Below are 27,976 nucleotides of genomic sequence, written 5' to 3' on the forward strand. Positions count from 1 at the left end.
TTGAGCTGGCCTGGAGTGACTTCGCAACTCCGCCTTACCAGGCAAGCAAGATTGATCGGTCCAGGCATAGGCTCTTGTCGGGACTAGCTACGCAATTCAATCAAACAAACAAACACTTCAAGTTGCTTTTAGACCGATGATAAGATCATCTCGGGCCTGTTCCAGCTTCACCTGTGGGAACCTTGGGGTTTGGCACTTCGTCTTGATTTTCCTTCCATGACACCTTCGATGCTTCGTACCACGCAACATCAACTTCAACAAACAAAGCCTCGGATATCACTTTGCGACTCAGCCTTATAAAAGCTGAAAGCTGGAACTGTGGTGATAGCTGGACTTCGGCTTCTCCGGGGGCACCGTTAATCCCTTTGGGGCGTGCCCCTTATCCCTGTCCGATCCTCCTCCCCCTTAAACCAGCTTCGACGGTCGAATTTCGCACAGATGAATTCCGTTCGCCAGTCATGCCGACCGAAACATCAAGTCCTGATATTAAAATGCTACCCCCGGTTTCAGAAGGGCGTACAGTCCGTCAAGCCCAATTCGTCGGAGCTCAGTTATTTACTCTACTACGCGAGCACCCGCCGTAGCAAGCTCCAAAAGGTCGGTGCGTTCCTAGAAAAGAGAGCCGCTAGGGACGTCTGGAGGGGGAAGCTTGGGTATGCTGACACCAAAAAAGAAATTCCGTATTTGGTTTTGAGCCTTTTCCTGGGTGCTGATTGATGGAATAGCAATGTTCAGGTTACCCTCCAGATCCTCGCCGCGCTCATCGAAAAAGTGCCACGCGACTTGCCTCTGTACGCAAGATCTATCCTTACCGTACTTGATATTGTCCTCCGCTCTCGTGAAATAAGCATGGTGGAAGAGACAATTCCAACCTTTGAGTTGTTCTGTCGTCATCAGGACAGCGCCACACTTACGGCGGACCATGAGTATATTATACAATATAGGGAACTTGTGGGAACGTATGCCAGTTTTGCGTCAACAGAGACGCCTGTTACTACGAAAACTCCAATGAGCGCCCCCATGGCCTTAAGATGGAGGACTGTTGGCTTAAAAGCTATCAAGAGCATCGTTACATCCGAGATTTTATCGACGGATGGTGCCAAACAACTTAATGTTGTTATTCCCGTGATTCTTCAAAACCTATACGCTAGCGGCGATCATAGGTTGTCACCTTTACAGGAAAAAGCAAAAAGTTCGGAGAGGCTCGAAAGGGAGCAATTTCGCCGCCGTCGCATGAGTATCTCTACTGTACAAACTGTGGATACTATCGACGGAAACGGCGATCCGGAATCCGCCTCTGGTTCCGCGGCCGACGCCGATATGATGGCCGAAATGGAAGCCCGCGTCCTCGCGTTGCGATGCTTAGAGAAAGTGTTCTCCGGAACTAATAGGGTACAGATTCGGTTTGCTACGTCGCTTGTCTTAAGTTTCATAGTCAGCAGGCGTCCGCCTCGAACGCAGGAGAAGCAACGAAGTGCTAACGGCAAAACCGATGGAAATTGGGCTACTAATTTGCTGGAAGTTATTGCCAACTGGTCACCAGTGCAAGATCGTTTCATCATTCTCGTGACTTTGTTGGAGACGTTGGTGGAACGTCCCCTTGTCGACGGACAGCTCGAGCCACAGCTTACGCTAGCCTCCATGATGGACTGGTTACTTGGTTCGTCGGTCAATCTAATCGGGCTTAGTGTAATGGATGTGTTGATCGGTTTGCTCCAATTCGTCCGTCAGCTTTTACAACTGGGGAATGGAACTCAGACATTGGTGCCGCACCATGGGCTATCTACACTTATAAAGCCATTACCACAAATGGACGAAACTGCTGCTACGAACTCTCAAACCAACGGCGAGAATGAGAAAGCTCCTACGGCAGATTCTCTGCGGCATGAATTGTTAGAACTACTTGAAAATTGCATCGGAAATTTGGCGACACATGTTTACTATGGTGATCAAGTCTCCGATATGATTCGAACCATCGTCATACGCATCAAACCATCCCCCGCCTTAGAAGGGGAAAATGCCCACCATGAATCAGAATCAGATAATGCAATTCAAAAGTCAAGTCCTTCACGGTCTGATTATACCGCTGAAAGCTACTTCTCGTCTTCAGCTGCACGAATCACGGCGTTAAGGTCGGTTAAAGATATCTTGGTAGTTGCAAATCTGCGAAAGTCTACCTCCGGGACTGATCCAGATGCGAGGAATCGCGTTCCACTGCATGTGTGGGAAGGTACTCACTGGCTACTGCAGGACCCCCAGTGGGAGGTCCGCAATGCGTATGTCGATGCGTTCCTTTCTTGGCTTCAGCTGGAAACGAAAAAGAGCGATCTAAGAGTGCCTACCGAACATACCAGAGTGTCAAAAATGGGGAATCGAAGGGATACATCTGACATCCCAGAGAGGCTTGCGAGGAGGATCGTGTCCACCGCCCCTCAGGAAGAAAACGTGGCAGCGTGTCATGCTTCGAGCTTTCTTCAATTGCTTCATCTGACGATCTTCGATGTTGTTTCGGAGTCATCCACCACTGAATCGGATATCTTGAGGCTTTATCTATTACTAGTGAATTTAGTCGAACACCTCGGAGTTAACGCGGCAAGGTACACTCTCCCAGTCCTAATGAAGCTTCAGGATACCCTCCCGTCTTCAGTGTCAGCCAGCAAAGCCCTTCACATCGGCAGCTTGGTCCACGGCTATCTTCTAGCGTTGGTGGAAAAGTTTGATCTTGAAGGAACAAGACCCGCAGCCGAAATCATCAACGAAATTTCAAAGCGAAAAAAGCGCGGTGTCTGGCTTGATAAAATCCAGCTACCACCACGACCGTTGCATCACATTCAACCTTCTCTTGACACGGTGATCGAACAAGCATCGCTTCCTCAACCGGATAAAAACATATATTCACGATTTACTTCACTAGAAGAGCTGGTCAGGCAAATTGAATCCACCTACAATTCGTCGTATGTGTCTCCACCAATAAGCCCTTCTAACTCTCCCGGGCGATCATTTTCGATTCCCTCCTTAGGCCTCAACAATTCGACCAACCCACATGTTCCTGCAGGGTCTCAGCTACCATTGCACGTTAAGGAGCACATGCTAGCCCCATGGTCCAAGGAAGCATGTCTAGACGCTATTGAAAAGGAGAAGGCCAAGACATCCTCTCTGAGCGGTTCGCGAACGGCAACCGGCGCCTTTGCTGCTGGCCTTAATGCTCTCAATATGAGCGCATACAATTCTGGTCCAGGATCCCCTACGGGCACTGCACCCTCCGCAAGTAATCGTCAAGATCGCCCAGTGTCTGCGGCATATGCACCGACTGGTAATTTGGCTGGCTTTCAAAAGACTCGCCGTCAAAGTATCCCCGAGCGCCGCGTGTCTCCCGCGGCTTCAAGTCGCGATTCCACAGTTCGAGTTAACGAGCTTCGGCGAGTTCTGTCTGTGATTAATAGTAGCAATGTGCGTCATCCGAGTCCTTTACGCGGTCGCCACAGGGTGGATAGCACGGTCTCTAGTACTGAAAGTATGGTTAGCGATAATCTATCTTTCTCCGATGCCGGGACAGCTGCTGCTGACAGGCCATTGTCTTCCCGAGAAAATTTGACTGCACCTCGAGGATTGAACAGATACCATGGTGGGCCTAACCAGCTTCATGGTGACTTTGAACCCGAGTACATCCCCCCTGTCCCTCCCCTACCTTCTTCATTGGCTATACCAGGTGGTTTCCCAGCTGATTCGCGCAGCGGGTCTTCTGTTACTTCGCCATCACATTCTCCGCCCCGATCTGATAGGCCTTCTACAGCACCGGGGCGTCCGGCACGAACGCACTCAAAAAGTAAAGGAAGTAACGCGTCTACACTACGCCAGAGCAGGTCTCTAAGCAGGAAGAAATCCTTGGATACAAGTCTACACGAGCGCTCCGAACGAAGGGCTACAGACTTAAATGGAATTCCCAGCGGACACTCTCATGGCTATAGCGAGGATCTGGGCGATATTGGGATTGCGATCACGGCCGACACGACTGAGATCGCTCCTCATACCCAGGACCGCGCTGATACGAGTAGCCAGTGGTCAAGACGTGAAGCTTCAAGAACCTTGAGCTTCGGTCGACGAGTGGACATGGACAAATTGTTAGAAGGGCTTTCCGCTCCCAATGACGATCAGCAGCCGAATGGCACCGGCGAAGTCTCGGGGATCAAGATTGCTTCAAGTGGCGTGGAGGGAAGTTCCAGCTTAACGCGAATGGGAAAGAAACCATCCTTCCAATCGATGAACGATGAGAAAAAAGCGTCGTATTCGCGAAAAACTAGCTTGCTCTCCCCCGGCGCAGCTCCTTGGAATCGGCTTTCAAGTGATCGAGGGGGAATCGGTCCACCTCCTTACTGAACTATCCCCTCTGCGCCGCATCCATTCCCACATGTGTTTTCCTAGTACCTATTCATTCGCATTCACATCTGTGAGAGCTGTGAGTGAAAAAGAAAAAATTTTCATATCTTGTAATTTGCACCTAATATCATCCCCAGGGTTTGAGTGTTTTCTATTTTGCCATTTCGGCAAGTGTTTGATGCATATTACCCCATTATATTCCTAGCTGCCTCATCATCTTCTCCTTCTTTTCTTTTCTTTTCTTTTTTCCTTTTATCATTCAACTGCATGCATTGCTGGATTATGTTGCGATGTACACAGGACCCAACAGGGAATATTTCCTTTGTTATCACTATATTTCTTTGCTAGTCATGGGGATTTATATAGTATCTAGCCAATCTATCAGCATTACTGCACTCGACATCATAAAGATATTAGACAGCTTGTGATGTCCTGTTTTCCTGATAAATTCAAAGTCAGAGGGTCACGACATGGGTCTGATAGACATGAATCATCCCGGCAATTCCAACACAATTTCTACCCATACTAAGATGGAAGAATGATTATACTTTGACATGTGAAGGGTAGGCCATTGAGGTCGCATTGGGTAAAAAAGCGTTGGAGCTGGCATTGCTGTGGTGCAGCAGACGGTGCGGTTCTGTGCGTATTCAAATGCAGACAGCACATATTTTAAAGCTCCCCCTCTCCTGTCGTGTTGTTTCCTCCATCTGACATTTTGTCTGGCAGAGTCTTCTCCACGATCACCAGAGGCCTTGAGGGCACTTCCAGCCACCGCCTGCATGGTCACTATACTTTGGCAATGAGATTGGTTCTGCTTGGGCATAGTAGAAGAGAAGGGATACGGCGAACTGTCATTGTGTTAACTAGATCTACGCCCTGCTGAGGATAATCATGCATGAGCTCAGAGTTTTGGGATGCTAGACATATGAGACATGGCTTATTGTAGACGAGACTGTTACCTTTGTCATAGATTTGGTGTCGCGTAGAATATTAGCTTGCACCTATATGAAGTGTAGACAATTAAACATATGAATTCCATCCTAGCAATGGCTGTTGGTGCTTTGCTTTGGGTGTGTGTTGGAGAAGCGCGAGAAGAGCAGGGTGTCTCGGGCCATCTCCAACCTTGTCGACTCGGCAATTTCAGCTGCCTTTGCGCTCTGGGCCTCAACGCGTCTACAAAATCCACTGCAGAGCTTTGCAGACAAGCCCGCTATCAGGAATCAGCGTCTCTCGCCCCTTTCTCCTCTGAGACGCGTGGTGACGTTCTGCTTGAACCAATTTTCAGCGTCATCGAAGCTCCCGTCACCAGCCTTGTACCCTAAACCTCTCTCTCTTTCGCCAGCTCTTTGATTTCTCGCTCACCCCATCACCAAGTACTTTTAGCTACGAATGCCGCTTTGGAGGAACGTTCACTTCTCCGTTGCCTCTAGAATTGCCTCGCCTCGCCCCGCCCCGCCACAGTTCACTGGACAGGTCCTACTCGCGGTCGCTTATCATTATCGCCATGGCCCTCCAGCGCGGATTCGAAGTGAACTGACATTGACCCATAACTTCAGTTCTTTTATATCTATATTTGCTCCTGTATCCTCCTCTCTCCTCACTGCGACTACCAATCCATGCCGACGCGCCGCACTGTTATTTGAGCACGCTCCGCACGCATTCACCCAATATCCTAACCCAGCACCCCTTCTTCCCAGAACATGGCGGATATGGTGGATATTGATACAAAGTCGAGCATCGAACTTGGCTCTGTGGATGCGAATATCCCATCAGAAGCCCAATTAGACGGGGACCAGTCGACCGCCGAGATGCAAACAAATCGACAAAAAGTCAAGCCAGAAACACCCTCGGACGCTGACCAGTCTAAGTTCGTGCCGGACGCGTCTTATATTCGGTCTACTGATCCACTGTCGCTGGAATACTGGGAAAAGGTTCTTGCGAAATGCGTTCCCGAGACTCGGCTCAACGCCCCTGCTCCGGGTAGGAGGGATACATTCGCGTTAGGAAACGTGATCATCAAAAGCGATCACCAAAGCGCTGAACCGACAGGGGACTACAGCTTTTGGGATGAGAATGAAGAGGCTGCTGTGAACTTGGTTGCGGGAGTTCTCCCGGATGTCAAATTGCCAGAATACTATCTAAGGACGAAATTACGGGGTCGGGATATCCTGGTTCGGTCGCGTATTCCCGGCGTTTCTCTCGAAGTTGCGTGGCCTAGTCTCAATACAGACCAAAAGGCTAGCTTCAAGGAAGAGACACGAGACATTGTGCGAAGAATACATCGCATCAAGCCTAACGAGTTAAGGGCTTCGTATGTTGTGGACTCAAGCAGCCCAGACGAAAGCACGAGACTCCGTCAGGACGAGCGCAATATCCTATTTGGTGACTCTACTGCTGAAGATGGTAACTACGGTCTATCGCATAACGACCTACTTCCGTCGAATATTATTGTGGAGAACGGCAAAATCGTTGGGATTGTTGGCTGGTCCAATGCTGGCTATTTCGGCTATGAGAAGAGCGGGAACGTCCACCGCAGAATCAGGTGTAAGGATGACAACGGAAACATGATTCAGGAATTGTGGGAGGAGAGTTCACCTTGGCACGATCTCTACGATATTGCTAGAGACGAAGAAAAGACGTTCTCGGACACAGCAGAAGTCGAATCGAAAAATGATAGGCCCAGTGTCAAATCGGAAGAACTGCTTCCAAACCTCAGTGCTGTTCCGTATACGGCAACAAGCGAGAATTTTGATTTTCGAACGCCTAAAAAGATTATCGATCTCAAGCAAGAATCTGTTTCACGAGCTTCTTCTTCGGAGAGATCCTCTCCGGCAACCTCAGTGAAATCCACGAAGAAGCGTGCTGCTCCAGCCGCGACCAAAAAAGGACAAGCTGTCCGGAAGTCAGCTGCAAAAAAGCGCAAGTTAAATGACGCGGAGAGCATTGATGGAACTGTGGGATCTCAACGAAGTTCGGCGACACCTGCTTCTCGCTCGAAACCCTCAAAACAGCGGAATCGTAAACAAACTTCTGCATCAATAGCAAGCTCGCCTGCGCCAGATGGCAAGAGGCGAGGAAAATCTAACGATTCGGATGAAGACATGGAAGAGGACGAAGCCGATGCATCAGAGTTATTTTGTATCTGTCGCAAGCCTGATAATCATACATGGATGATTGCTTGTGATGGTGGCTGCGAGGATTGGTTCCATGGGAAATGTGTCAACATCAAACAGATTGATGCTGATCTTATTGATAAATATATTTGTGAGTGGGCTTTGGGTGTAATGGATTTTTTTTTGTAGAGCAAAAGTAACTGACATCTGACACAATAGGTCCCAATTGTGAAGAGAAGCAGGGCATTCGCACCACTTGGAAACGCATGTGTCGACTTCCCGGCTGCCGCCAGCCCGCTCGTGTTACCGCAAAGACTCCAAGCAAGTATTGCTCCGATGACCATGGTGTGGAATTCATGAAGAGAAAACTTCGAATTGCCGAAAGTCGTTCTACTTCTTCCCATATACCGAGCGCGGCAAGCCGTGGATCCTTATGTCAAACCAATTCGCGCCAGAGGCACCAAGAAAACGGATATGTAGAGAGCGGGTCGTTGAATTCAAACGGGGATCAAGTGACGAACGAAATCGTTCGGGATGCAGATGATGCCGGGGCCGAACGTGAAGGAACCGAGGATTTAATGAACATCGGAGGGGTGCTAACTCCACGGGAGGTGAAGGCCATGGCAGATGGTGTCAAATCCGCGGAAGAATTTCGAAAATTAGGCGAAAGCCTCTTGTCAACCGAAACCCAAGGACTCCAATCACTCCGTGAAGTTGCCGAATCATTCGACCCAAAAAGCGAGATGCCCGGTAAAAGCATTGATTTTGACCTGCTAGCCGATAATATCGAATGGACACCAGAAGAGCGAAAACACATGGATAGCCTCAAAGAGAAAAGAGCTGATCTTCTTAATCGCTCCCAATTACTCCGTGATCGCGATAGGTTTCTAACTTTGGTACGCCAACGTGCCAAAAACATTCTAGAACGATTACGGCAAAACGATCCTAAAGGCTGGAAAGATATATGCGGCTTTGATTCTCGTTTATCTTGGTCAGATGAGGAATTTGATGAGTGGAGGCAATCTGAGGTGGGGAAGAAAGCACTGGGCGATGGCGTCCTTGAGCCTGAGCCTTCGGTTGATAATGCAGGCGACACAGAAATGGCCGATGCAGACAAGAACGAAGTGGACACCATCGCTCAGGGGGTGTGTATCAAGAAACGCTGTGAACAGCACAGACAATGGGCCAAGGTTCAGCAGCAGGATATTCTTTTTGAATTATCGATAGTCAAAGACCATTTGTCCAAGTGCGGAAAGACCGCTACTGAAGTTATCGAGGGCGTTGTATTGAGGGCATATGGGGATCAAAATAGGACTGTGGGCGGTGCAACTTAGCATTCAACAACTAGCATCATGGGTGTTATTGATTTCTGCATCTGATCACTTATGGACAACGGTAAAAGATTCGGTGCATGGCACGGTATTTCTACCCTGTGCTTTTCTTACTCCTGTTACCTTTTGCATTGTTTATTTAATATACAGCATCCTTTCTCTCCCTGCCTAAATGCCGGGTTTCTGATGTTCGATGCAACATCATATTGGTTTCTAAGCGGAGGCCATGGGCGTCAGAATAACGGGCTTTTACGGAGTATGCATGCGTCTGGAAAATAATACCCTTCATCTGTTTCTGGCATTCTTTGGCAGATACTCAAAAATATTTTCTTGTGGGGAAGACGGGATTATCGGACGGAAGATCTGAAATCAAGGTGTGAAAATCATACCAACTGATGATGGACTCTGGTACAGTATTCATGAAGAGTATGCATAATACCCTAATTTTTAGGGGGCAGAGTAAAATATAAGCGGATTAGCCCCCCTCACTGGTTCTTTGAAATCATAAAGCACACCATCTACCTAGATGTTCGCCCATCCGGTCTTTTGCAACTTCGATTATCATTTTAGATTCCATTTTCGAGACTAGTAGATGCGTATCGAAGCCTTGATCGAAGGAACGAGCTAAGGAGGAGTATGATACTGTCTGCTGGGAAACTTGTTGGGTGGATGGAGAGGAGTACGTTTGGCTTTGACCTTGTGTTTGTAATTGCGGTTGCGACGTCGGTGAGAAAATCGAGTGAACTGCTTGATGGTGATTCGAATGATGATGGTGCCTGGAGTGGGGCGATACACATTCTTGTTGGGTGGAATGTTCTCCAGGGTATTGCTTCGCTTGGATATCTGGAGCTGAAGGTGGAAATGGCGCTGTTGGGAGAAGGACTGGGTTCACCACAATCACGGTAAGAAAAGATGTGTGGTTTCGAGAAAGAATGGTTAACGTGCGGAGGAGTGGGATGAGTTTCGCCTGTGCGGCGAGGATGCTGGAGTTGCGCTGGATCTCTGCGAGCGATTGATCCAAGCCTTCTAAGAGGAGAAGCGTGGTTTGTTGGTGCTTTGCTTCGTATAAGATGTCTGAGACCTGAGACACGGCTTCGAGGATTTCGTCAAAATTGAATGCGCGGATTACCTTGACGGTGTTGAGTATATTTCGGGTCGAGTTCGTCGTGAGCTCCGGAAGCTTTTGCTGGATAGATCGCAGTAGATATTCTGATGTGAATGCGCGTGAGCTGTAGAATTGGATAACGACAGCCTGCGGAAATGTCCCCGATTGTGCTCGAGGATCGAGAGATGAAGGGGCTAGATGTGGCCGCGTCAATAGGGTTATGAGAATGTGCGCAGAAAGCTGTAAGCACTTATCAGTCCAACTGGTCCAGGAAGGAAGCAAATGCGAACTTGGAATTGACGTCTTAAGCCTCCATGTAGCAACATATTGTAAGGTCCGGGACACCTACCTCGAACATCCAGTTTCGCACGGCTGCGGCGTCTCCATCTCTCCAGTCTCGCTGCGGGGGAACTGTAGGCTGTAGGCCAGATATCCCAATCACTCGACCAGGAGCAAACACCGAGCTCCCTGCCTTGGTGAATGGAATTCCCTTGTCTATGTCTGGCTGCAAATTCCAGTCACTATCAACCTGGGTCACTTGGGCTCCATTTTCGTCATCGTCCAGATAAGACTGGAGCAGAGTAGATGCGAGAATTGGAGGAGCAGCGCCTGCATCTATATCGTCGCAGGCAGCCATGCAGCCAGTCCGGCTGGGCCGCCGGATGTCTTGGGAATCAGAAACGTTCTCCGCGTTCCCTTAGGAATGCGCAGGAACCGCTAATCTTGGGCGATGCACGCCCAAGAATAACGTGACAGCAGATTTAAACACCTGCATCACACCCAGACTCCCAGAGGCTTGTTGTTGTTACTCTGCGGTGTTTTGCTTTTGCCTCCTCGCGGTGGTGTCCGTGGATGAGTGTCTATGATCAGTTTGGGGTGCAGCCAAATGACGGGCGGTGACACTCGCGCTCAACGCAACTCCTGGCTCAATGACTAAATATAAATATAACTGTGACGATGAACCTGTTGCAAGACAAGCTCTCGCGCCATCAACGAGCTCGACATCGTCAGACTCAGACTACCTATGCTCGCCTCACATAACTAAGGCTTACCCTAGATCGTTGCTCATCGAGGCTAATGAGGCGACCATTCAGGGCTTTTAACTCATGGTGATGCGTGGAGTCTTACAAGCACCTGGCCATTCTCGTCCCATAAGCGAATCAGCCTGATGCGCCGAATGACTGATCTTGACAGCCGCGAGGATATCCGTTGACGAGAAACTGACATCCACAAAGCTTCTTTCCAACGACCGTTCCAAAATCTCATAGGCGCGACGTGCATCCATCCCGCCCCCAAACGGGCCACACCCCACACGATCCTCGAAAGGCTTTGCCCAAACTTCAGAGCTAAATTTCTCGTTTGACTTATTTATGATAGTGGCTACTTCGTATGCACCACCGGCAATGGCCTGGCCTGTGGAGAATGGCTCCATTTTCGTGCCACCACGGAGGTTGCATGAAGTACGACGAGGGATTCCTCCAAACCCGCTTAGAGATGCTGCACGGCTATCGATCTCCCTGCACTATGCGTAATATGTTGTCATCCTGCAGAGAAGCCAAGACGCAACGCATATTTACTTAGGCCCCGGATCTTCTATGTGCCTTGGGCCTAAAGGAGAGCTTACACATACCGTCAACTCGCAAAAGGGTACATCTATGGCCTACTGTCATATGGCTAGTCCTCTTGTTGACGGAGAACACTCGCTGAATAGACTGTCAGCCTGAAATCCACGTCTCACGCATTCTCCTTCGAATACCCGTTAACGTTCATATTCACGTCTGACAATATGACAAATGAAGACCATGCAGCTGCTAGCCACGAGTCCCAACAAAACACACTGTACTGCTTCATGGATGGAATAAACCCCGATTCCACAGCCGTCAAACGCCATGCCATGAACAATCATATCCATCGGAAGCGCGCTGGCGAACTAAAATCCCAGGGTGGCCATGAATCTAACCACAAGGCTCCTAAACGCCGAAAACGACGGATAGGATCACAAAAACGAACGCAAAAGCCGACATTACCCAAACGGACTCGTAAATCCACATCCTCCGATTCCCAAAAGCAGAACCCCCAAGATACGACCAAACCAGGGGCGGCGCGCCGACTGGAAAGTATTGACAAAGATGAGCCGAGTGTTCACGATACTGACGGCGTGACGCGCTTTGAAGAATTAGATAGTACGGAAACCATTCACCAGAAGAGCCGAACAAGTCCGCGCGGCTATATTTTGATAAATCCAGCTCCTCAAAGTCACCAAGATACCGGGGACGAGAGTCAGTGGAACTTGATCGTTCACTCTTCTCAGGGAAGTATAAACTACTCCAGAAACTCTGACTTTTCTTTAAAAACGTCGCCCTTCCCACGGTCATCGTCTTCGCCTTCGCCCTCCCAGCAGTGTTTGCTTGGAGCTACATGGAGAGACCCGTTTAATAGCCTGCCCATGAAACTGTCGGAAAGGGAAGAGCAATTATTCCATTTTTATGTCAACGTCATGCCTGCTTGCTCCTACGGATTCAATGTCCTTCCTCGCCATGCGCATAACTGGTATAATGATGTCTTTGTACCAGAGGCTATGAAAGAAGCGATATGTTTCCAAAACACGATCCTTGTCCATGCTGCAAATACACAAGCTTGGGTCAGTGGACTGGACGAGACGGCTGAATCGATCGCCCACCGTGATAAAGGCATTAAAGCCTTGCTAAGACACCGCATCAACCGCCCGGATGATTTCTCAGACCCTGTCATCTCTGCAACCCTGAGTGCAGCCGCAGTGGACGATTTCGACCCAAGAGCAGAGCGTAAGGAGCCAAGCTGGTGGCACATGCGAGCGGTCGACGCTGAATTTGATGCTTCTTTCCTTTTTGACTCTGGAGGTTAGCGGGCCCAAAGTGGCGCCTTGGGAGCCTTCGCTGAAAAGAGAGATTTTGTCGGCACCGATGACGATGTATATCATGCCAATACTGCGGACCTAGGGCGTTTGAAATTCCTTTTTGTGACTGATGCATGGGATCTCTTTTCTGGATCATTGAGACAAAAATCTGAGCAAGATGGTAGATATTTCGCGCTCGCGTTAGAGGGTATTGGGATATATACTTATATCACTGTATGACGTGATTTTTAAACACCCTAAGCAATAGCCTACGCCTTGCAGGCAGGCCGAATAACTAGTAGAACGTTCTTGCTATTCGCAATGGAACATTTATATTCGAACTCACTTCACAATGAATCGATACGTTTCCTCTCCGACATTATCCTGTTACCCTTTTCAGTACATGAGTGGGCTTCCAAAGCAGTATCATCATTATTTTGTTGTCCCTCAAAAACTTCTTCAACCCCTTCCAACGTCTTTCCTAGTGTCTCTGGGAAGAATATCCACACTATCACTGCACCAACCCAGTTGAACGCCATAAAACAGTAGAAATACCGGTATTTCAATCGCGACAGCGCAATCGGCGAACACTGCGCAAAAACTAGATTCAGGCTCCAGTTGACAAACGTGGACACAGACGTTCCGCGCGCCCTGATCGCTGTCGGGAAGATTTCAGAGGGATAAATCCACGATATCACCCCCAGGGACGTGAAGAATAACGAGAATACAAAGTACATAGCTACTTGTGCGCGCAGTGCGTTAGCATTTCGTGAAGTCTCTGGGTTGAAAAATTCAAAAAGGGTTGCTTCGACGCAGAGAGTTGCGCCCATTCCGATGAGGGATGGAATCAGAAGTGTCCGCCGCCCAATACGATCAAGGACGAGGAGACAAAGGGTGTTCCATGCTTGTGCTAAGGCACCAGAGACTCCGATTATCATAAGGGAGCGGGATGTCTCGAAGCCGAGGGCAGCGTAGATGTGTGGCCCATAGTAGTTGATTACATTGATGCCGGAGCATTGGGTGGATGCTTGAATTGTGGCACCCAGGAGGAGACGGCGACGCCAGCCAGGGCATCGAAGGAGCTCAGGCCAGGATTTCACCACTGAGCGCCGGTCTCGGGCAATACCTCTTTGGATCTGCAGGAATTCGGCTTCGAGAGAGCGGGGATCATCATGGCTCGCCCGGAGACGACGAAGGACCCCATGGCCTTCGGCCAGCTTTTCTTGTTCGATAAGCCAGCGTGGGCTTTCGGGGAGGAAGGCAGTCGCAGCCACTAGAAAAACAGCTGGCACCGCCTGGAACGAGAGTGGGAATCGCCACGAGAAAGAACCAGTTATTAGAGAGCAGCCGTAGCCAACCCATTGCTAATTAGGGATCCAATGTTTTCAGCAGCACTTCGAGGCTCTCCGATGATAACAAAAGGCTTACGGCGACCACGAATCCCCATCCTATCATCCACTGTTGCATTCCGGCCAAAAGGCCTCGTATCCGGAATGGCGCGACCTCGGACTAAATAACCCAGACGTATCAATTCTCGACTTTCAAGCTATCGAAAAGGGAGGTTCTCACGCAGTAAACAGGAACTGTGGCGGAGAGGAGTCCGATTGCCAAACCTGCAATAAATCGGCCGGCTATGAGCATGGCAATGGAAATTGCTCCCCCTTGAAGAGCAGCTCCACACGCGGCTAATATGCCCCCAGCAAGCAGCGCATTTCTCCTCCCAAAGGTGTCGGATATTAATGATACAGCCGCGGATCCAATCATGGCACCTCCTATGAACGTCCTCAAATGTAAGCAGAGCCCGAACCTAGGGGTATGTTTTGGCGACAAAAATCTAGATGCTCATGTGGCTTAAATAAAAGCGTCCCAACCTGTGAACGAAGCAATAATCCCGCCAACAGCTGGGTCACTCAAAGAATTTTCAAAGCGACGGCGAAAGTCTTCTTGAGCTACACTAGAAGATATGATACCGGAATCATAACCGAAGAGAAATGAGCCCAACGCAGAAAAGGTGCAGCACAGAATTGCCAACATAAATGCCATTTCGATGTCTTCATCCTAGATCCACAAACACATCACTCTATCCACTGCGGTTTTGTCTTGTGGGAATAGGAAGTATTTATGACAGCATTGATTCAGCGGACAGTCGCACATCAACTGTATTGCAGGCAGAAGTCAAGCGCCGCAGCAGCGAATAATCTGGGAAGCTAAGATTAGCATTCGCATCTGATTGGAATACTCGTCTGCGTGATGATGGGGATGGACGGGAAGCCTGAGAAATATGGGGCTCAAGTTCCTGCTGCAGATCAAGCCAAATTCACCCCCGCCCACCAGAATAGTTCGCAGAGCAGCCCATGGCCCCTTGGGAAGGGGGATGTTACTCTTGTGGGACATCTGCAAGTGACGTTGGACAACTGTTACCACCGAGTGGAGTGGTACGCCCTTCTCGCAGGGATATAACTAATTTGCTTTTTCCTGATGAGAACAAGGCGACCATTGCAGACGACGCAAAAGAGGACATCTCTTTGGACACGCGTTATTTCTGCTCTCCTTTAGGCCCTCCCTCACCCTCTTTTCTCTCTACATTTTTGTTTCCAAGTCATCTTCATCTCCTAACCTTCATTGCTTCCGGCGGGTCTTTCACGGCTTCTGATTGGCCAAAAGGGAATAGCTGGGCTTATATCCAACTGACAGACCCTTTTGATGCCTTCGAACTGATCCCTTCTCTACATCCATTGCCTGAGTCTGCGGTTAAAACGATGCCCTGCGTCCTCCCGTATGTGGTGCGAGGCTCAATATAGCGCGGAGTAACCTTTTTCCTGATGACGGAAGCCGTGTCACGTGGTACAAGAGCGGGATTATCTAAGCCAAAGCTTGTCTTGACACCGACCAATAGAAAATTTTCAAGCACGAGCCACGGGCAGGGAGTCCACTGGCCAATGAGAATTCGAGGCAGCTGGCAGATGGGGCTGGTGGCGACCCACTCTGGCGTCATTGCTGATTAATTGCCACTTTAGTCGATTATTAACGCTGATTCGGAGTGTAGTTTAGTGGGGTGGAAAGCGAAAAGGGCGATGTTTTGTGGCAGAGCATCGCGGGTCTGAGGCGTCGGAGTGGCTAAAAGAACGCAGCAGCCCGGGGGTAATCTTGTCGAGGGAACACAGGAGCAGCTCGTGAAAAGACATTCTCCCTAAGAAATTCCGGAAAAAAATCAATGTCATGTGCAATTTGGTTGGCAGGGACAGGGCTGTGGATAGAATTCGGACTAGCAAACCAAGCGATAATAGCGTTGACTAGAGGCACCACCAGCCTGGTGTCTTATCGCATTGTCCGCCATGCTCCGTATCCCTACCCTGTTACTCATCTCTCCGTCGAACGCAGTTTTGCTCCGAACTGCCATGGTCGTTAATCTGCTTTCTCCCCCGAAGCAAACAGTGATGCACCCGTAAATGTATGGATCGGGTGTAGCCAATTCGGAATTCCTGCCAATCTGAGCCCACGAATATTCCGATCGGTAGTCCAATCGCCTGGCCGGGTCCTGTCACTGGACAATTGTCGCAGAACTTCCTCGACTCTGTATGGCAGACCCAAGTCCCGACAACGACAGATAGGGCGGTGAATAAGCTGCTGTAAGCCTGTGGGGGATTGACCCTTTTTGACGTATCCTGGTAAGCTTCTAGTGTCCCACCCACTCCGTTGCTTTTTTGCCCTTTGCCTATATAGCCCCGCCGGGAGCACCCCCTAAGGCAAACCCAAATCCAAAGAGATTTCATCACCAACCGCCTGCTGACCTGTATCCTTTTCCCTCCGGCACAGGTAATTATTTCAATTCTTCCTGGAAAAGATCATACTCGCCGGAATTGTGCGACGAAGGACCCGCCCGTAGCTTCGTTTTGGCTTGGACATGTCCCGTCTTGATTCTGGCGGCACTGACGACGAGGACAACATCTGCGACCTTTGATTTCTCTTCTCTTGTCTCGATCGCTCCGATGCACTTGGCTGGCTTAGTGCCAGCGCTCCGATCATGGTTCCGCAAGATAATATAACCGCGCCACCCGTGTGCGCCCCTGAGGAAAAGAGTGGTCTATCCGCTGCCGCCGCCGAATTGAACGACCAAGTTTCTCGCGAGGCCAGCCGCACTGCACCGCCTAGCCAGACTCCTGCGTCTGCTGATGACAACCAGGCTGCGGATGTAGATCAGGCCAAATTGGCCATACCGGTGCAAAAACGGAGGCGAGTAACTAGAGCTTGCGATGAATGCCGACGGAAAAAGATAAAATGTGATGGCAAACAGCCCTGCACGCACTGCACCGTTTATAGTTATGGTACGTCCCTGGCTTCGCTGTTTTGGTTGCTTCGTTCTCGCTGCTGACTGTGTGGCTTGTCAACTTTAGCCTGCACATACGACCAGCCCTCAAATAGGAGGAGAAACCCTGCGCCACAGTACATAGAGGCCTTGGAAGCTCGATTGCAAAAAGCAGAGGCCCTTTTGCGTGCGGTTCTCCCGGACGTCGACTTGGATGACCCATCTTTTGATGCTAGCAACGTGGGGGAACTTGTCTCAACTCTTACGAAGCCCAAGTCTGAACCCAACCCCGAACGTGAGCGGAAAGAGTCGTCTTCTTCCGAGCATTGTGACGAATCGCTTTTAGAGTCAATGGTGGACAACACCGGTGCTCTCGATCTCGACGACCAAGGCCATTGGGACTATCACGGCCAATCGTCAGGTCTCATGTTTGTCCGCCACTTGAGAAAGCAATTCGGGAACCTTGTCCCCGAGCGTACTCCTTCTAAATTCCAACAAATATCCCAAATACTAGAAAGCGCCAAATCCTCTTCAGAATCACCCATCGACACGTATATGTCTTTGGCGCACGATTTACCTCCTCGGGATATTGCCCGCAAACTCTGCGATAATGCCCTTGAAGATGCATGTATTGTCCTACGTTTTATGCACAAACCCACATTTTACGCAATGTTTGATCGAATTTACGATACCCCTGCGGAACAATATACGAACAAGGAAAACACTTTTTTGCCGCTGTTATATCTTGCGCTTGCCGTTGGTTGTTTATTCCGAGGCGTGGGTGATAGCACCCTTGATAAGTCCGGGTATGAGCCTGCTGTAGACCAAGGGTAGGAAATCCTGTCGTTCACCTAATATCAATAATCGCTCACGCTAACATTGAATCCTCAGCTTTCAATACTTTAAAGCGGGCCGTCTTCTTCTTGACATAACGGAATGTCGCGACCTCACATCCCTTCAAGCGATCTGCTTCATGATTCTCTTCCTTCAAGCATCAGCCAACATCAGTACTTGCTATTCATATATCGGAATCGCCCTCCGAGCGTCACTCCGCCTAGGCCTCCATCGTTCTGTTTCGGCGAATTTCAACCCTGTGGAGTTAGAATCGCGCAAGCGTGTATTCTGGGTTGTGCGAAGTATGGATATCCACGTTAGCACGATTCTAGGGCTCCCATGGATGCTGAGTGAAGATGACATCGACCAAGACCCGCCGCTTGGAATTGAGGATGAATATATAACCCCAGAAGGAATTTTGCCGGTACCCCCGGGCTCCGCCTCCCTCATGGCTGGGGTAAATGCGCACATACGGCTAGCTCAGATTTTACTCAAGGTTACAAAATACATATACCCAGTGAAAGCGGCAAATCTCGGCTCGAGCCATACCTACATGGTCAGCCATTCTAAAATACGTGAAATCGAGCGTGATCTTCAAGACTGGAAAGATGACCTTCCTGAGTCTCTTAAGCCTGGCAGTGAGGCGTCCCCTAAAGTCGATAGGTGAGTGATTCCGTGTTTTCCTCGCAAGATTGGATTTCACGCTGAACCCTTCAATTCTAGGCTGAGGCAGCTGTTACGCATCAGCTACGCGCATGTGCAGATGGCAATGTACCGGCCTTTTTTGCATTATGTCAGCGGGGGCTCGCACGGCCGCGGAATCGATAAACGCTCATATGCCTGTGCGGCCGCATGCGTAAGTGTGGCCAGGAACGTCGTTCATATCACGGCAGAGATGAAAAAGAAGCAGCTTTTGAATGGTTCATATTGGTTTACGATGTACACGACGTATTTCGCCATCTTATCTTTGCTTTTTTTCATACTAGAGAACCCAGAGTCTGCCAGCGCTAAGGATGGCATTCTGAAGGATGCACTTGAAGGCAAGAATACATTAGCAGGACTCGCAAAGAGAAGTATGGCGGCAGATAGGTGCACACAAAGTCTCAATGTTAGTGTTTTCCACCAGCCTTGCTCATTTGAAGCTCTTTGGCTAATTTCAATATCCCAGGCTATTTTCAAGCATTTACCGGAGAGGCTAAGAAATCGGCGCGCCAACGTGCCAGTACCAATAAATCGAAAACGACCCCAACCAGCAGCTTTGCAAACTACCTCTACGCCAAAATTGGCCGGCACTCTTACGCCGCCGAGCGTACAAAAAGAGACGGAAGGTCTGCCATTCAACTCGGTAAAGAGGTCGAATACATTCCCAATTCAAGCTACTGCAAATGCTCAAAAACAACCGCAACAAGCCATGGTTCAATCCCATATCGAGGAAAGTAAAGCTACGGCTTCGCAAACTTTGTCCCAATCTCCCACTACAGTGCCACAACCCACGTCGATATTACCTTCTACGTCAGACAAGGAAACATCCCAAATATCTACCCCATCCTCTCCACTGTCCGCCGGCCAACAAGCCCAATCAACTCCCCTGAAGCAGCCGATATCGTTTTCTCCGCCGTTCGATAACCCGAGTCGTCTTCCGGACTTGATGCCGATGATGTTCCCATCGGATGACCCATTTGCGTATCCGAACCAACCAATGTCCCTCCTGGAGGATGCGCAGTTCAAGCAGGATTCTATAGATATTTCGAGGCAATTCCCCTTCCGACCCGGTCATACAATGTCCACGGGTCTCGAGGCCAGCACTCCAACTCGAACGACCGCCTCCTCTCCGGGAGGCTTCATCAACCCTCCTAATTTCTCTGGATTTTCCAATCAGGATCTCAGCAACCTGACTGGCATGACTTCTCGACCCAAGGGACTGAGCGGGTTCCCCGCGCGGCATGAGCGACGGCTCTCAGAGTCGGCACCGGACGCTTCCGCCCCAGGATACGTGGAGAACCCCGATCTCGTCACGATGCCCGGACAAGCCTTCCTGTGGCAGAACCTCGGGACTCAGGGACCAGGCAGCAATTTCTTCCCCCATTCGGCGTCTGAGGACACGTTCACCAACGGCACTGGCGACTTTAGTATGCCGATGGATATCGGCATGGTTGGGTTCAATACCCTGGGTATGGGAATGGGACTCGGCTCGACGATGGGCTACGATAATCAATTTGACAATGCGGGAATGGACAGCGTCTCTGGCCTGAATCCGGACTGGGCCCAGTGGAGCAGCTGGCATATGGGCACGGAAGGAGAGGGCTGAGAGACGCCATGGTTTGGGAGTGTCCGCGTCTGGGTTCCATAACAGGCCCAACCTGTTGACCGGGTTAGTCGTTAACTCTCTTCCTCATTCCGACATGGTTGTAACAGCCTACAATCCCGGACATTCACAGTAGTAGATTTTATTTTTTTTTATTTGGTGGTGAGGTGTCTACTAAAGTGGGGTTCTCTTTTTTTCCTAACCCATATAAAAAAAAAAGAAAACGAAAAAAAAAAAAAAAAAGAAACAAGGTCTTTCTTTCTCTTTGATTTTATTCATCTATGCACTACGGAGTATTTATTCCCATATCATTTACCTGTTTTTGCCCTGGCGTGTTATGGTTGGCGTCACAGCAAATCAATCTGGGCTCCGGGCGTCTGTTTCAGGTTGACGGATTGACGTATAGTTTTTCCATTTGCTTCGCGGGCCGTAGATAGGAGAGAACGGGGCAATGTTCGGTATGTTGCTCTATGGGGCATTAGGCCATTACACCGTCATTCGCTGGAGATAACTCTTTGACACATATATATAATTTATATATAAACTCCGTTTACTGTTATATATTTTATTTGCGGTTGTGGTTCTTTTCGAGACTCCAAAAGTAAGATTCTAGGTACGCCTGACACGGACTCGGTGAAACTATTCCGCCGTCTGAGATACAAAAGGGCTGGTACCCTCGAGGATGTAATTCATCTGGTGTGGTTGTATCATACGTTTACATACGGGGAATGTTCCATTGCATAAATACAGACTTGCGTCCTCGCGTGTCTCAACTTTTCCCCCACGCGAAAAAAAACACAAAAAGAATCCTGACACTGATACACTATTGTCGAAAAAAAAAAGGAATAAAAAATTGTCAAAATCAGATCTTCCGACATAAAGACAAGCAAACAGCAAACATTTACAGTCATTCCCTTCTTTTTCTGTTCTTCCTTTTTTTTTTTTTTTTTTTTTTTTTTTTTGATGGCAAAGAAAGTTTTGAAAGGGGGTAATCATGACGCGATTAACCTGTAATTTTTGTTTTGATGTGGTTATTTATTGTGATGAGAAACCTTTTTTTTTTTTTTAGTGCGGTTTGAGGAACTTGGAGTGGCTGTGTCACAAGGGTTCTCGGCATCTGCTTGGCTCGACTTGGCTGTCGGGACAGGCTTGGCTTGCTTGGCCTTGATCTTGGCGACCCGTAAACCTTGGCACGAGCGGCGAGGTCTTGGGAGAAGGGGGAGGGGAGGACGAGGGTAATTTTTCGTGTGTGTGTGTGTTTTTCTTCAGTACAAGGTCGGATCGGATGAAGATGTTGGTTATTTAATTTTGAGTTTCGCCTTGCAAACTCGTGTTTGAGGTGCAACATATAGCGTACTCCGTATGGATGTTGCGTACTCCGTACATGGGGTCCTCTCTCAGGGGGGAGGGCCTTGTGGGTGATTTTCCGGCCGTGAAAGACAAACGCCCCCATGACGGCGGTCCAAGGTAGCGGCGACTGCCCACTTCTTCTACTACCGTATGGAGAGAGTATACATACGGAGGAGTGGTGCGAATCTTACCGTACCAGCCCATAACATGCCACAGGGTATTGCAGGAGTGGGAAATCTCTCACCACAGCCGCCCCCCCGGGTCCTAGCCAATGGCAACTCCAGAGCACGCCAGCGTTCCCCGCAGTCAACCGGACCAAGAACCCAGGGAGCTGTGGCGTCCACCTTCCCTTCCTGGCCGGTGGTGGTAAACGTCCAGCGCGAGTCGACTGGGAGAGCGAGAGACTTTCCCCCCTCTTCGCCGTGTCTTGGCCTGGAGTTCCGGTCTTGTCCCTGTCCGCCCGCCGTCCTGTTCTGTCCTGTCCTGTCTTGGTACTTAACATACACGTACGGAGTGCCGCTGTTATTCCCCCCCACAGATTATTCCCACGGGAAGCCTCGTTTCTAACTTACCCTTTCGTGTCACGGTGGGACACCTTTTTCAGCTTTCGCGTGTGTGTTTTCTGTAACCCGTTCTTTTTTTTTTTTTGGTTTTTTTCCAAAGCCCTCTTTCTTTGCTATAATTCCCTCCCCTCTCCCCAGAATTTTCCTTCGTGCCCAGAACTTCCTCCCTTGCCCAAGAAGTCCCAAGACTTTCCTCCCACGCTCCCTGTGCCCAGACATTGCCGAGAGTGCCAACCAGAGTTCCTCTCCGGACCCCTTTTTTTTCCCCCAAACTCCCCGGGCTTGGTCACCCATTACGGAGGTGGTATTCGGTCACAGGCCACGGTATCCCTTCCTGTCGCTGTGAATCAGCTCATCGTCAACCATCCCCCGCGGGCCTTGGCTGCGCTTCTTTTCCCTCCCCCATAACCCCCCCAGAACAGAAACTCAATCTTCTCGTCCTGTCGAGTCGCTCTTCTTTTCTACTGTAGCCCCCGCATTCTAAAAATATTTCTTGTCGTCGCAAAGCAGGAACGGCCTTCTCAACGTCGACCGGGGGAAGACGATCAGACCGGGACTTTTGGGCGCTGTAAAAAAATTCAAGATCAAGCCCCTCCCCTCCCAATCTGGCGTCTCGGCCAATCACGGTGGTTTTCCCAGATCGCACTCCGCGTAACGTTTGAGGAATCACCCTTTTTCTCTCTCTCCCACTTCATTTTCATTTTCCTCTTTTCTTCCTTTTGTTTTTTTTTTCTTTTCCCCTTCTTTCTCCTCTTCTTCCTCGCCTCACTCCTCTTTCACATTCCTGCTTCTTACCTCTCTCCCATTCTTGTTTAAACGTTCGGCATCTCTTCCTTGTTTCACTGGTCTTGTTCAATCTTCCAGATCTTGTTGCAGTTGTTCAGAAGTTCTTGGAGACGGAGGTGACAAGAAATTTTCCTTGGCAAGCATGGCTTCCACGGAAAACCAAGACTCCTCCGCCGCCATGGCTCAACAGCAGCAGCAACAGCAGTCCGCTCAGCCGGCTCCTGCGACTCAGCAACAAGCCCAGCCTCCCGTTCAACCTCAACAGATCCAAGCACCACAACAACAACAGCAGCAGCAGCCGCCGGTGCAGCAGCAGCCTCAGCAGCAACCTCAGCAGCAACAGCCGCCGCCGCCACAACCTCCTCAGCAGCAGCAGGCTCCGCCTCAGCAACAGCAGCCCGTCGCTCAGATCCAGTCCCCCCAGCAGCCTGTCCAGCAGTCCATCGCCTCTGCTCCCGCAACCGCACAGCAGGCCGTCGCTGTAGCCGCTGCTGCCTCTGCTGTCCCCGTCGCGACCGCGCAGGATGCAAACAACAATAACCCAAACCAGCAGCAGCCCGATCTGACCTGCCAGTGGACCGGTTGTCGCGAGATCTGTCCCACTCCCGAGGCTCTCTATGTATGTTTTCCATCTCTCATCTTGCTCCCAAGCCTTTCCTTTGTTCGTTTCTTCTTTCTTCGCTTCTCTTCTCTCCTTTCATATTACCTTTGGTGTAGGATGTTGGTTTGATGTGACCCTCGATTAAATTCGTTTCTCTTATTTTTTGTTTTTGGGTTGTCTTGGCGGCTCCCTCTCCGTAAATGGCACCCGCCTGTTTGAAAGCCCCTTTCGTTACTGGGAGATCATTCGACACCCTAACATCGGTCTGCACCAGGAACACGTCTGCGAACGCCATGTTGGGCGCAAGAGTACTAATAACCTTAACTTGACTTGCTCATGGGGCAATTGCCGTACCACAACGGTCAAGCGTGATCATATCACCTCTCACATCCGTGTCCATGTGCCGTTGAAGCCTCACAAATGTGATTTCTGTGGCAAGGCATTTAAGCGTCCGCAGGATCTGAAGAAGCATGTCAAGACGCATGCAGACGACTCGGTTCTCGTCAGGTCCCCCGAGCCCGGTCCAGGCGCAAGACCTCCAAACGGAATGTTCAGTGTTGGTGTCGGTCCAGACGGTAAAAGTAAGTCTAAAACGCGCTCCCCCGCCAAACCCTCTCCTCTTTCTCTTGTCCTCTTTTGGTTTTGGTTTTCTTTTTCCTTTCTTTTTCCTTTCTTTCTTTTAAATATATCATTGAAGTGAAATAACCTTTTCCCTTTTTTTCGCAGCTAACCGGAACCTGTATATTCCAGCCGGGCACTATTTTGATGGCTCACTGGGTGCTGTTCCTGGCGCACCGTACGGGCACGGACCCCCGCAGTACTATCACCCACAGCACCCACAACACCCTCAGCATCCTCAACATCCGTCGAACCCGTCGTATGGTAACGTTTATTATGCCGTTGGGAGCGATGCCACTCACCAGGCGTCGTACGAATCAAAGAAGCGGGGATACGATGCGCTGAATGAGTTTTTCGGTGATTTGAAACGACGTCAGTTCGACCCCACTTCTTATGCGGCGGTTGGACAACGCCTGTTAAATCTGCACGGATTGCCTCTCCCCTTGGTCCACGCTGCTGCTGTGCCTGATTACCAGCCCATGCCTGCGATGGTCACTGTTGGTGGGCATGGAGGTTACCACTCCGGGCCAATCCCTGCACAGTCCTATCACCTGCCTCCGATGGGTAATCTTCGCACCAAGACTGACTTGATGAATATTGATCAGTTCCTGGAGCAAATGCAAACAACCGTCTATGAGAGCGATGAGAACGTCGCAGCCGCTGGTGTCGCTCAGCCGGGTGCGCATTACATCCACGGGGCTCTGAGTTATCGCACCACAAACTCTCCTCCCACGGCTCCGCAACTGCCATCCAGCCACGCCACGGCAACAGCAACAGCTACGTCTGCTCCGCCAGCCACGTCTTCAGCATCAGCCAGATCCCCTCATAGCGCAACCCCCGCGTTGACCCCCCCTTCCAGCGCTCAGTCGTACACGTCTGGTCGGTCACCGGTCTCCCTGTCGTCCAGCCACCACATCCCGCCGTCGTCGCACCAGGCGCACCCCCAGACTAGCTCAAGTATGTACCCGACGCTACCCACCACCTCTGCACAAGAATCTGCACCAGCAGGATACCCTAGTGTTTCTAGCGTAGCCCCGCCGTCCACGCTGAGCAGCATCTTCGAGAATGACGACCGCCGCCGATACACGGGTGGTATGCTGCAGAGAGCCCGCATGGACTATCCCGAGCCGATGGACGTGTCGATGGACGGGAGCAGTGACCCAAACCCAAAGAATGCGTCTTGCACCACCACCACCACCAACGCCGCAACAACAACAGCTACAACCACTGGCGAACAAGATAAGATTTCGGACAACATGATCGATCCGTTCCTTCGACGTGGGTCGACGGACCGGCAGGCGTCGACGGCACATAACGACACGGCCAAACGTCGCAGTGCCACCGGAAGTCCCGACACCCGAGGCGCGACGCCCAAAGCGTCCAGCAGCAGCCGCACCGCGGAGGAGATGTGGGTCGAGAACGTCCGTCTCCTCCAGAGACTCCGCGACTACATCCACGAGCGACTGTACCATGGAGACTATGAAGAAGGAGTGGCAGTAGAGGGAGGAGGGGGAGGGAGCGGCCATCAGTCGGCGAGCTACGGGCACCAAGGGTTGTCGCACAGTGAGATGCAGGGCATGGAGGCGATCGCGGCGGCGGCGGTTGCGGACCGCGACGAGGAGATAAAGGACGAAGGAGGCGACGAGGTCAAGGCGGACAGTCTGTATCCGGTGCTAAAGATGGACGGTGAGGAGGACAAGATGAAGATGGACGAATCATGAGCGAATGTCTTGCATGTACCTCTTCTTCTTCTTCTTCTTCTTCTTCTTCTTTTTTTGATGGCTTGTTTTTTTGATTTCTGGGATTGCATGTGCTTGACATTTGTTTTTTCTTCCTCTCTCTTTGTGTGGGAGTCTAGAAAGGAAAGGGAAGGGAAAGGAGAGGATATGTGTGTGTTTTTTTTTGTCACGTTCTATCGTGTTGTTCTGATGACTGCCAAGCTGGTTGTTTACCCCCTTTTTTTTTTTTTCTCCCCCAAATTCTTCCATTTCCCTTGTTTATGCCCTGTTTATGGATTCCCTCTTCTCTGCGTTGGGTTGTTCTATTGTTCATATTGATGCGTGTGCCTACTGCCGGATTTCTGGCTTGAACTTTTTCTTCTTCTACGAACTGCCTCCTCGTGTGATCAACTGCTTTTCATACTGCTCTAGCAATACAAATGATGTACGAGTTGACCGTGCGCCCCTTGTACCAATCTTCGATCAGAATGACCACCGTTCCTCGCAGCCCACAGGACCTTGTAGAGATACATACATACATACATACATACATACATACATACATACCCTTTAAGATAGCTATCCACCTCGGCCTGCCATCTCGATCTGTATACAATCCTCGCGATGATATCAAAGAGTCTCTCAGCAAGCTGCTGCTGCTCTACGGGAGTATGGCGTATTGAAACATTACCCAAATTAACGCCCGCTGATTGGCCCCGGCCACGCACAGCCCCACTCTTTGCCGGTATAGGCCTAGCGCGTGGCGTCCGTGCCGTCACTCTTTTTCTCCAAGTTTTTCGCCTGGAATTTGGTCGCTGCAGCGGCTTTTTTTATTTTATTTTTTTTAATTTTTTTTAATTTTTTTTTTATTCTTTTATTCTTTTATTTTTTTATTTATTCTTTTATTTTTATTTTTATTTTCCTCCCCACGCTATCGAGAGTTTGCTCGGGCAGTTCGGCGCCAGTTCCATGGCTCGTGCAGAAACAGTGTGGTTCGAACAGGGAGGATTCGAATTGCCTGGGATATTTCTGGCGTAAGTCACGGAGGAGCCCCGGACGAGTCACGGAGGAGTCGCGGCGTACGGGAAGCCTGGACGAACTCTCAAGGGAGACTTTCTCTCTCTCTGTGTGTGTGTGTGTGTGTCTCTACGGAGTACAGTAATAATAATTGTGTGGACGACGACTAGAGTCGACGCGAACCTGAGCGCATCGTGAGATCACCCCAAAACAACAGACAACCGTTTTGCTGTCTCTTCCGCTCTGGCATCTGTTGTCGTCTATCAATTCTATGGTTTAGTTTAATTTTTTTTCTTTTTTTTTTTTTTTTTTTAATTTCTCTGATCTAATTCATCTACTTAAAAAAAAAGAAATACTCAGACTTGTCGACGAATTCGGATTGCCAACTATACGGTGTCTCTCCGCGTCTCTCACTCTTCGTCTCGCTCTTCGTCTCGCTCTCTCGTGTGTGCGCGCGCGCGTGTCGCAGTCCACTTCGACGAGACCAGAGCTGCTCCAACTCCACCGCAGCATCCAACATCATCATCATCATCCCCGTCCGTGCCCATCCAACCACCACCAATACTGCCCCGACTGCTGGGCGGGTCTCTCACACCCCAAAAATAAACACGCTGCCTTTTTATCCTATCTCTCTCTCTCTCTCTCTCTTTTGTCTCTTCTGTTCACCGTCCAACAGGAGAAGAGGGGATTTTTTTTTTAAAAAAAAAAAAAGAAATAAAGAAATAAAAAAAAAATTAAAACAATAATAAACTTGGCACCACTGTAAAGTTTTTTCCCAATCGAAAGGAAATTCCAGAAAAAAAGAGTTTTTTTATCTTTCCTGACCCAAATTCAAACCTGGTGGCAAGCCGACGACACCAAAACATCGACTACAATTTACTATTTTTTTTTTTTTTTTTTCCCATCTATTCTTTTATTCTTCTTTGATTCTTCCTCTTCCTCCATCTCCCACACCTTTCAACGGCCCCTCTGCTGCGTCGAAACTGTTCGCCCCGATCCCACGCGCGCCGGTCCGGAAGTCCGCCTTGATCCCATATTGTCTGTCTGCTCCATCTATCTTAGTTCGACCTCCTCCAC

The 27,976-nt window shown here is 49.8% G+C and overlaps 9 protein-coding genes across 9 annotated transcripts; 5 read left to right on the forward strand and 4 right to left on the reverse strand.

Moving 5' to 3' along the window:
- Positions 1-438: 438 nt before the first annotated feature.
- CIMG_03718 (protein EFR3) lies at positions 439-4,779 on the forward strand (the record flags this gene model as incomplete). The annotated part of the gene is made up of 2 exons (XM_001244276.2): positions 439-653; positions 726-4,779. 2 exons carry the CDS (start codon positions 439-441, stop codon positions 4,375-4,377), a joined length of 3,867 nt encoding a protein of 1,288 aa, XP_001244277.1. The 3' UTR covers positions 4,378-4,779.
- Positions 4,780-5,569: 790 nt separating this feature from the next.
- CIMG_03719 (compass component spp1) lies at positions 5,570-9,216 on the forward strand. Its single transcript, XM_001244277.2, has 2 exons — positions 5,570-7,641; positions 7,710-9,216. The coding sequence occupies exons 1-2, from the start codon at positions 6,078-6,080 to the stop codon at positions 8,822-8,824; spliced, it is 2,679 nt and encodes an 892-aa protein (XP_001244278.1). The 5' UTR covers positions 5,570-6,077; the 3' UTR covers positions 8,825-9,216.
- Positions 9,089-11,358, reverse strand: CIMG_03720 (uncharacterized protein; the record flags this gene model as incomplete). The annotated part of the gene is made up of 3 exons (XM_001244278.2): positions 9,089-10,166; positions 10,276-10,622; positions 11,055-11,358. The coding sequence occupies 3 exons, from the start codon at positions 11,356-11,358 to the stop codon at positions 9,324-9,326; spliced, it is 1,494 nt and encodes a 497-aa protein (XP_001244279.2). The 3' UTR covers positions 9,089-9,323.
- A 295-nt stretch (positions 11,359-11,653) lies between these two features.
- On the forward strand, positions 11,654-12,914 carry CIMG_03721 (uncharacterized protein). Its single transcript, XM_001244279.2, has one exon. The coding sequence runs from the start codon at positions 11,713-11,715 to the stop codon at positions 12,808-12,810; it is 1,098 nt and encodes a 365-aa protein (XP_001244280.1). The 5' UTR covers positions 11,654-11,712; the 3' UTR covers positions 12,811-12,914.
- A 234-nt stretch (positions 12,915-13,148) lies between these two features.
- CIMG_11176 (sugar porter (SP) family MFS transporter) lies at positions 13,149-14,844 on the reverse strand (the record flags this gene model as incomplete). Its single annotated transcript, XM_001244280.2, has 4 exons — positions 13,149-14,165; positions 14,230-14,310; positions 14,371-14,573; positions 14,673-14,844. 4 exons carry the CDS (start codon positions 14,842-14,844, stop codon positions 13,149-13,151), a joined length of 1,473 nt encoding a protein of 490 aa, XP_001244281.2.
- A 1,755-nt stretch (positions 14,845-16,599) lies between these two features.
- Positions 16,600-20,789, forward strand: CIMG_03723 (C6 transcription factor). The gene is made up of 5 exons (XM_001244281.2): positions 16,600-17,126; positions 17,196-17,937; positions 17,999-18,604; positions 18,665-19,049; positions 19,110-20,789. Exons 1-5 carry the CDS (start codon positions 16,826-16,828, stop codon positions 20,247-20,249), a joined length of 3,174 nt encoding a protein of 1,057 aa, XP_001244282.1. The 5' UTR covers positions 16,600-16,825; the 3' UTR covers positions 20,250-20,789.
- An 854-nt stretch (positions 20,790-21,643) lies between these two features.
- CIMG_03724 (uncharacterized protein) lies at positions 21,644-22,453 on the reverse strand (the record flags this gene model as incomplete). The annotated part of the gene is made up of 4 exons (XM_001244282.2): positions 21,644-21,736; positions 21,788-22,074; positions 22,169-22,191; positions 22,395-22,453. The coding sequence occupies 4 exons, from the start codon at positions 22,451-22,453 to the stop codon at positions 21,644-21,646; spliced, it is 462 nt and encodes a 153-aa protein (XP_001244283.2).
- CIMG_03725 (zinc finger transcription factor pacC) lies at positions 22,247-26,338 on the forward strand. Its single transcript, XM_001244283.2, has 3 exons — positions 22,247-23,564; positions 23,821-24,127; positions 24,297-26,338. Exons 1-3 carry the CDS (start codon positions 23,088-23,090, stop codon positions 25,883-25,885), a joined length of 2,373 nt encoding a protein of 790 aa, XP_001244284.1. The 5' UTR covers positions 22,247-23,087; the 3' UTR covers positions 25,886-26,338.
- Positions 26,267-27,447, reverse strand: CIMG_13736 (uncharacterized protein; the record flags this gene model as incomplete). Its single annotated transcript, XM_001244284.2, has 5 exons — positions 26,267-26,348; positions 26,450-26,683; positions 26,883-27,006; positions 27,083-27,168; positions 27,314-27,447. 5 exons carry the CDS (start codon positions 27,445-27,447, stop codon positions 26,267-26,269), a joined length of 660 nt encoding a protein of 219 aa, XP_001244285.2.
- Between the last annotated feature and the right edge of the window lie 529 nt (positions 27,448-27,976).

Source organism: Coccidioides immitis (genome assembly GCF_000149335.2).
Source record: "Coccidioides immitis RS genomic scaffold supercont3.6, whole genome shotgun sequence".
Classification (NCBI taxonomy): Eukaryota; Fungi; Ascomycota; class Eurotiomycetes; order Onygenales; family Onygenaceae; genus Coccidioides; species Coccidioides immitis.

Coding starts and splice junctions, on each gene's coding strand:
- CIMG_03721 (XM_001244279.2), top strand. CDS start 11,713: ATGACAAATGAAGACCATGCAGCTGCTAGCCACGAGTCCCAACAAAAC.
- CIMG_03725 (XM_001244283.2), top strand. CDS start 23,088: ATGGCTTCCACGGAAAACCAAGACTCCTCCGCCGCCATGGCTCAACAG. Junction 23,565..23,820: donor CCACTCCCGAGGCTCTCTAT/GTATGTTTTCCA, acceptor GGTCTGCACCAG/GAACACGTCTGCGAACGCCA. Junction 24,128..24,296: donor TGTCGGTCCAGACGGTAAAA/GTAAGTCTAAAA, acceptor TGTATATTCCAG/CCGGGCACTATTTTGATGGC.
- CIMG_03723 (XM_001244281.2), top strand. CDS start 16,826: ATGGTTCCGCAAGATAATATAACCGCGCCACCCGTGTGCGCCCCTGAG. Junction 17,127..17,195: donor CTGCACCGTTTATAGTTATG/GTACGTCCCTGG, acceptor TGTCAACTTTAG/CCTGCACATACGACCAGCCC. Junction 17,938..17,998: donor GAGCCTGCTGTAGACCAAGG/GTAGGAAATCCT, acceptor TTGAATCCTCAG/CTTTCAATACTTTAAAGCGG.
- CIMG_03719 (XM_001244277.2), top strand. CDS start 6,078: ATGGCGGATATGGTGGATATTGATACAAAGTCGAGCATCGAACTTGGC. Junction 7,642..7,709: donor TCTTATTGATAAATATATTT/GTGAGTGGGCTT, acceptor CTGACACAATAG/GTCCCAATTGTGAAGAGAAG.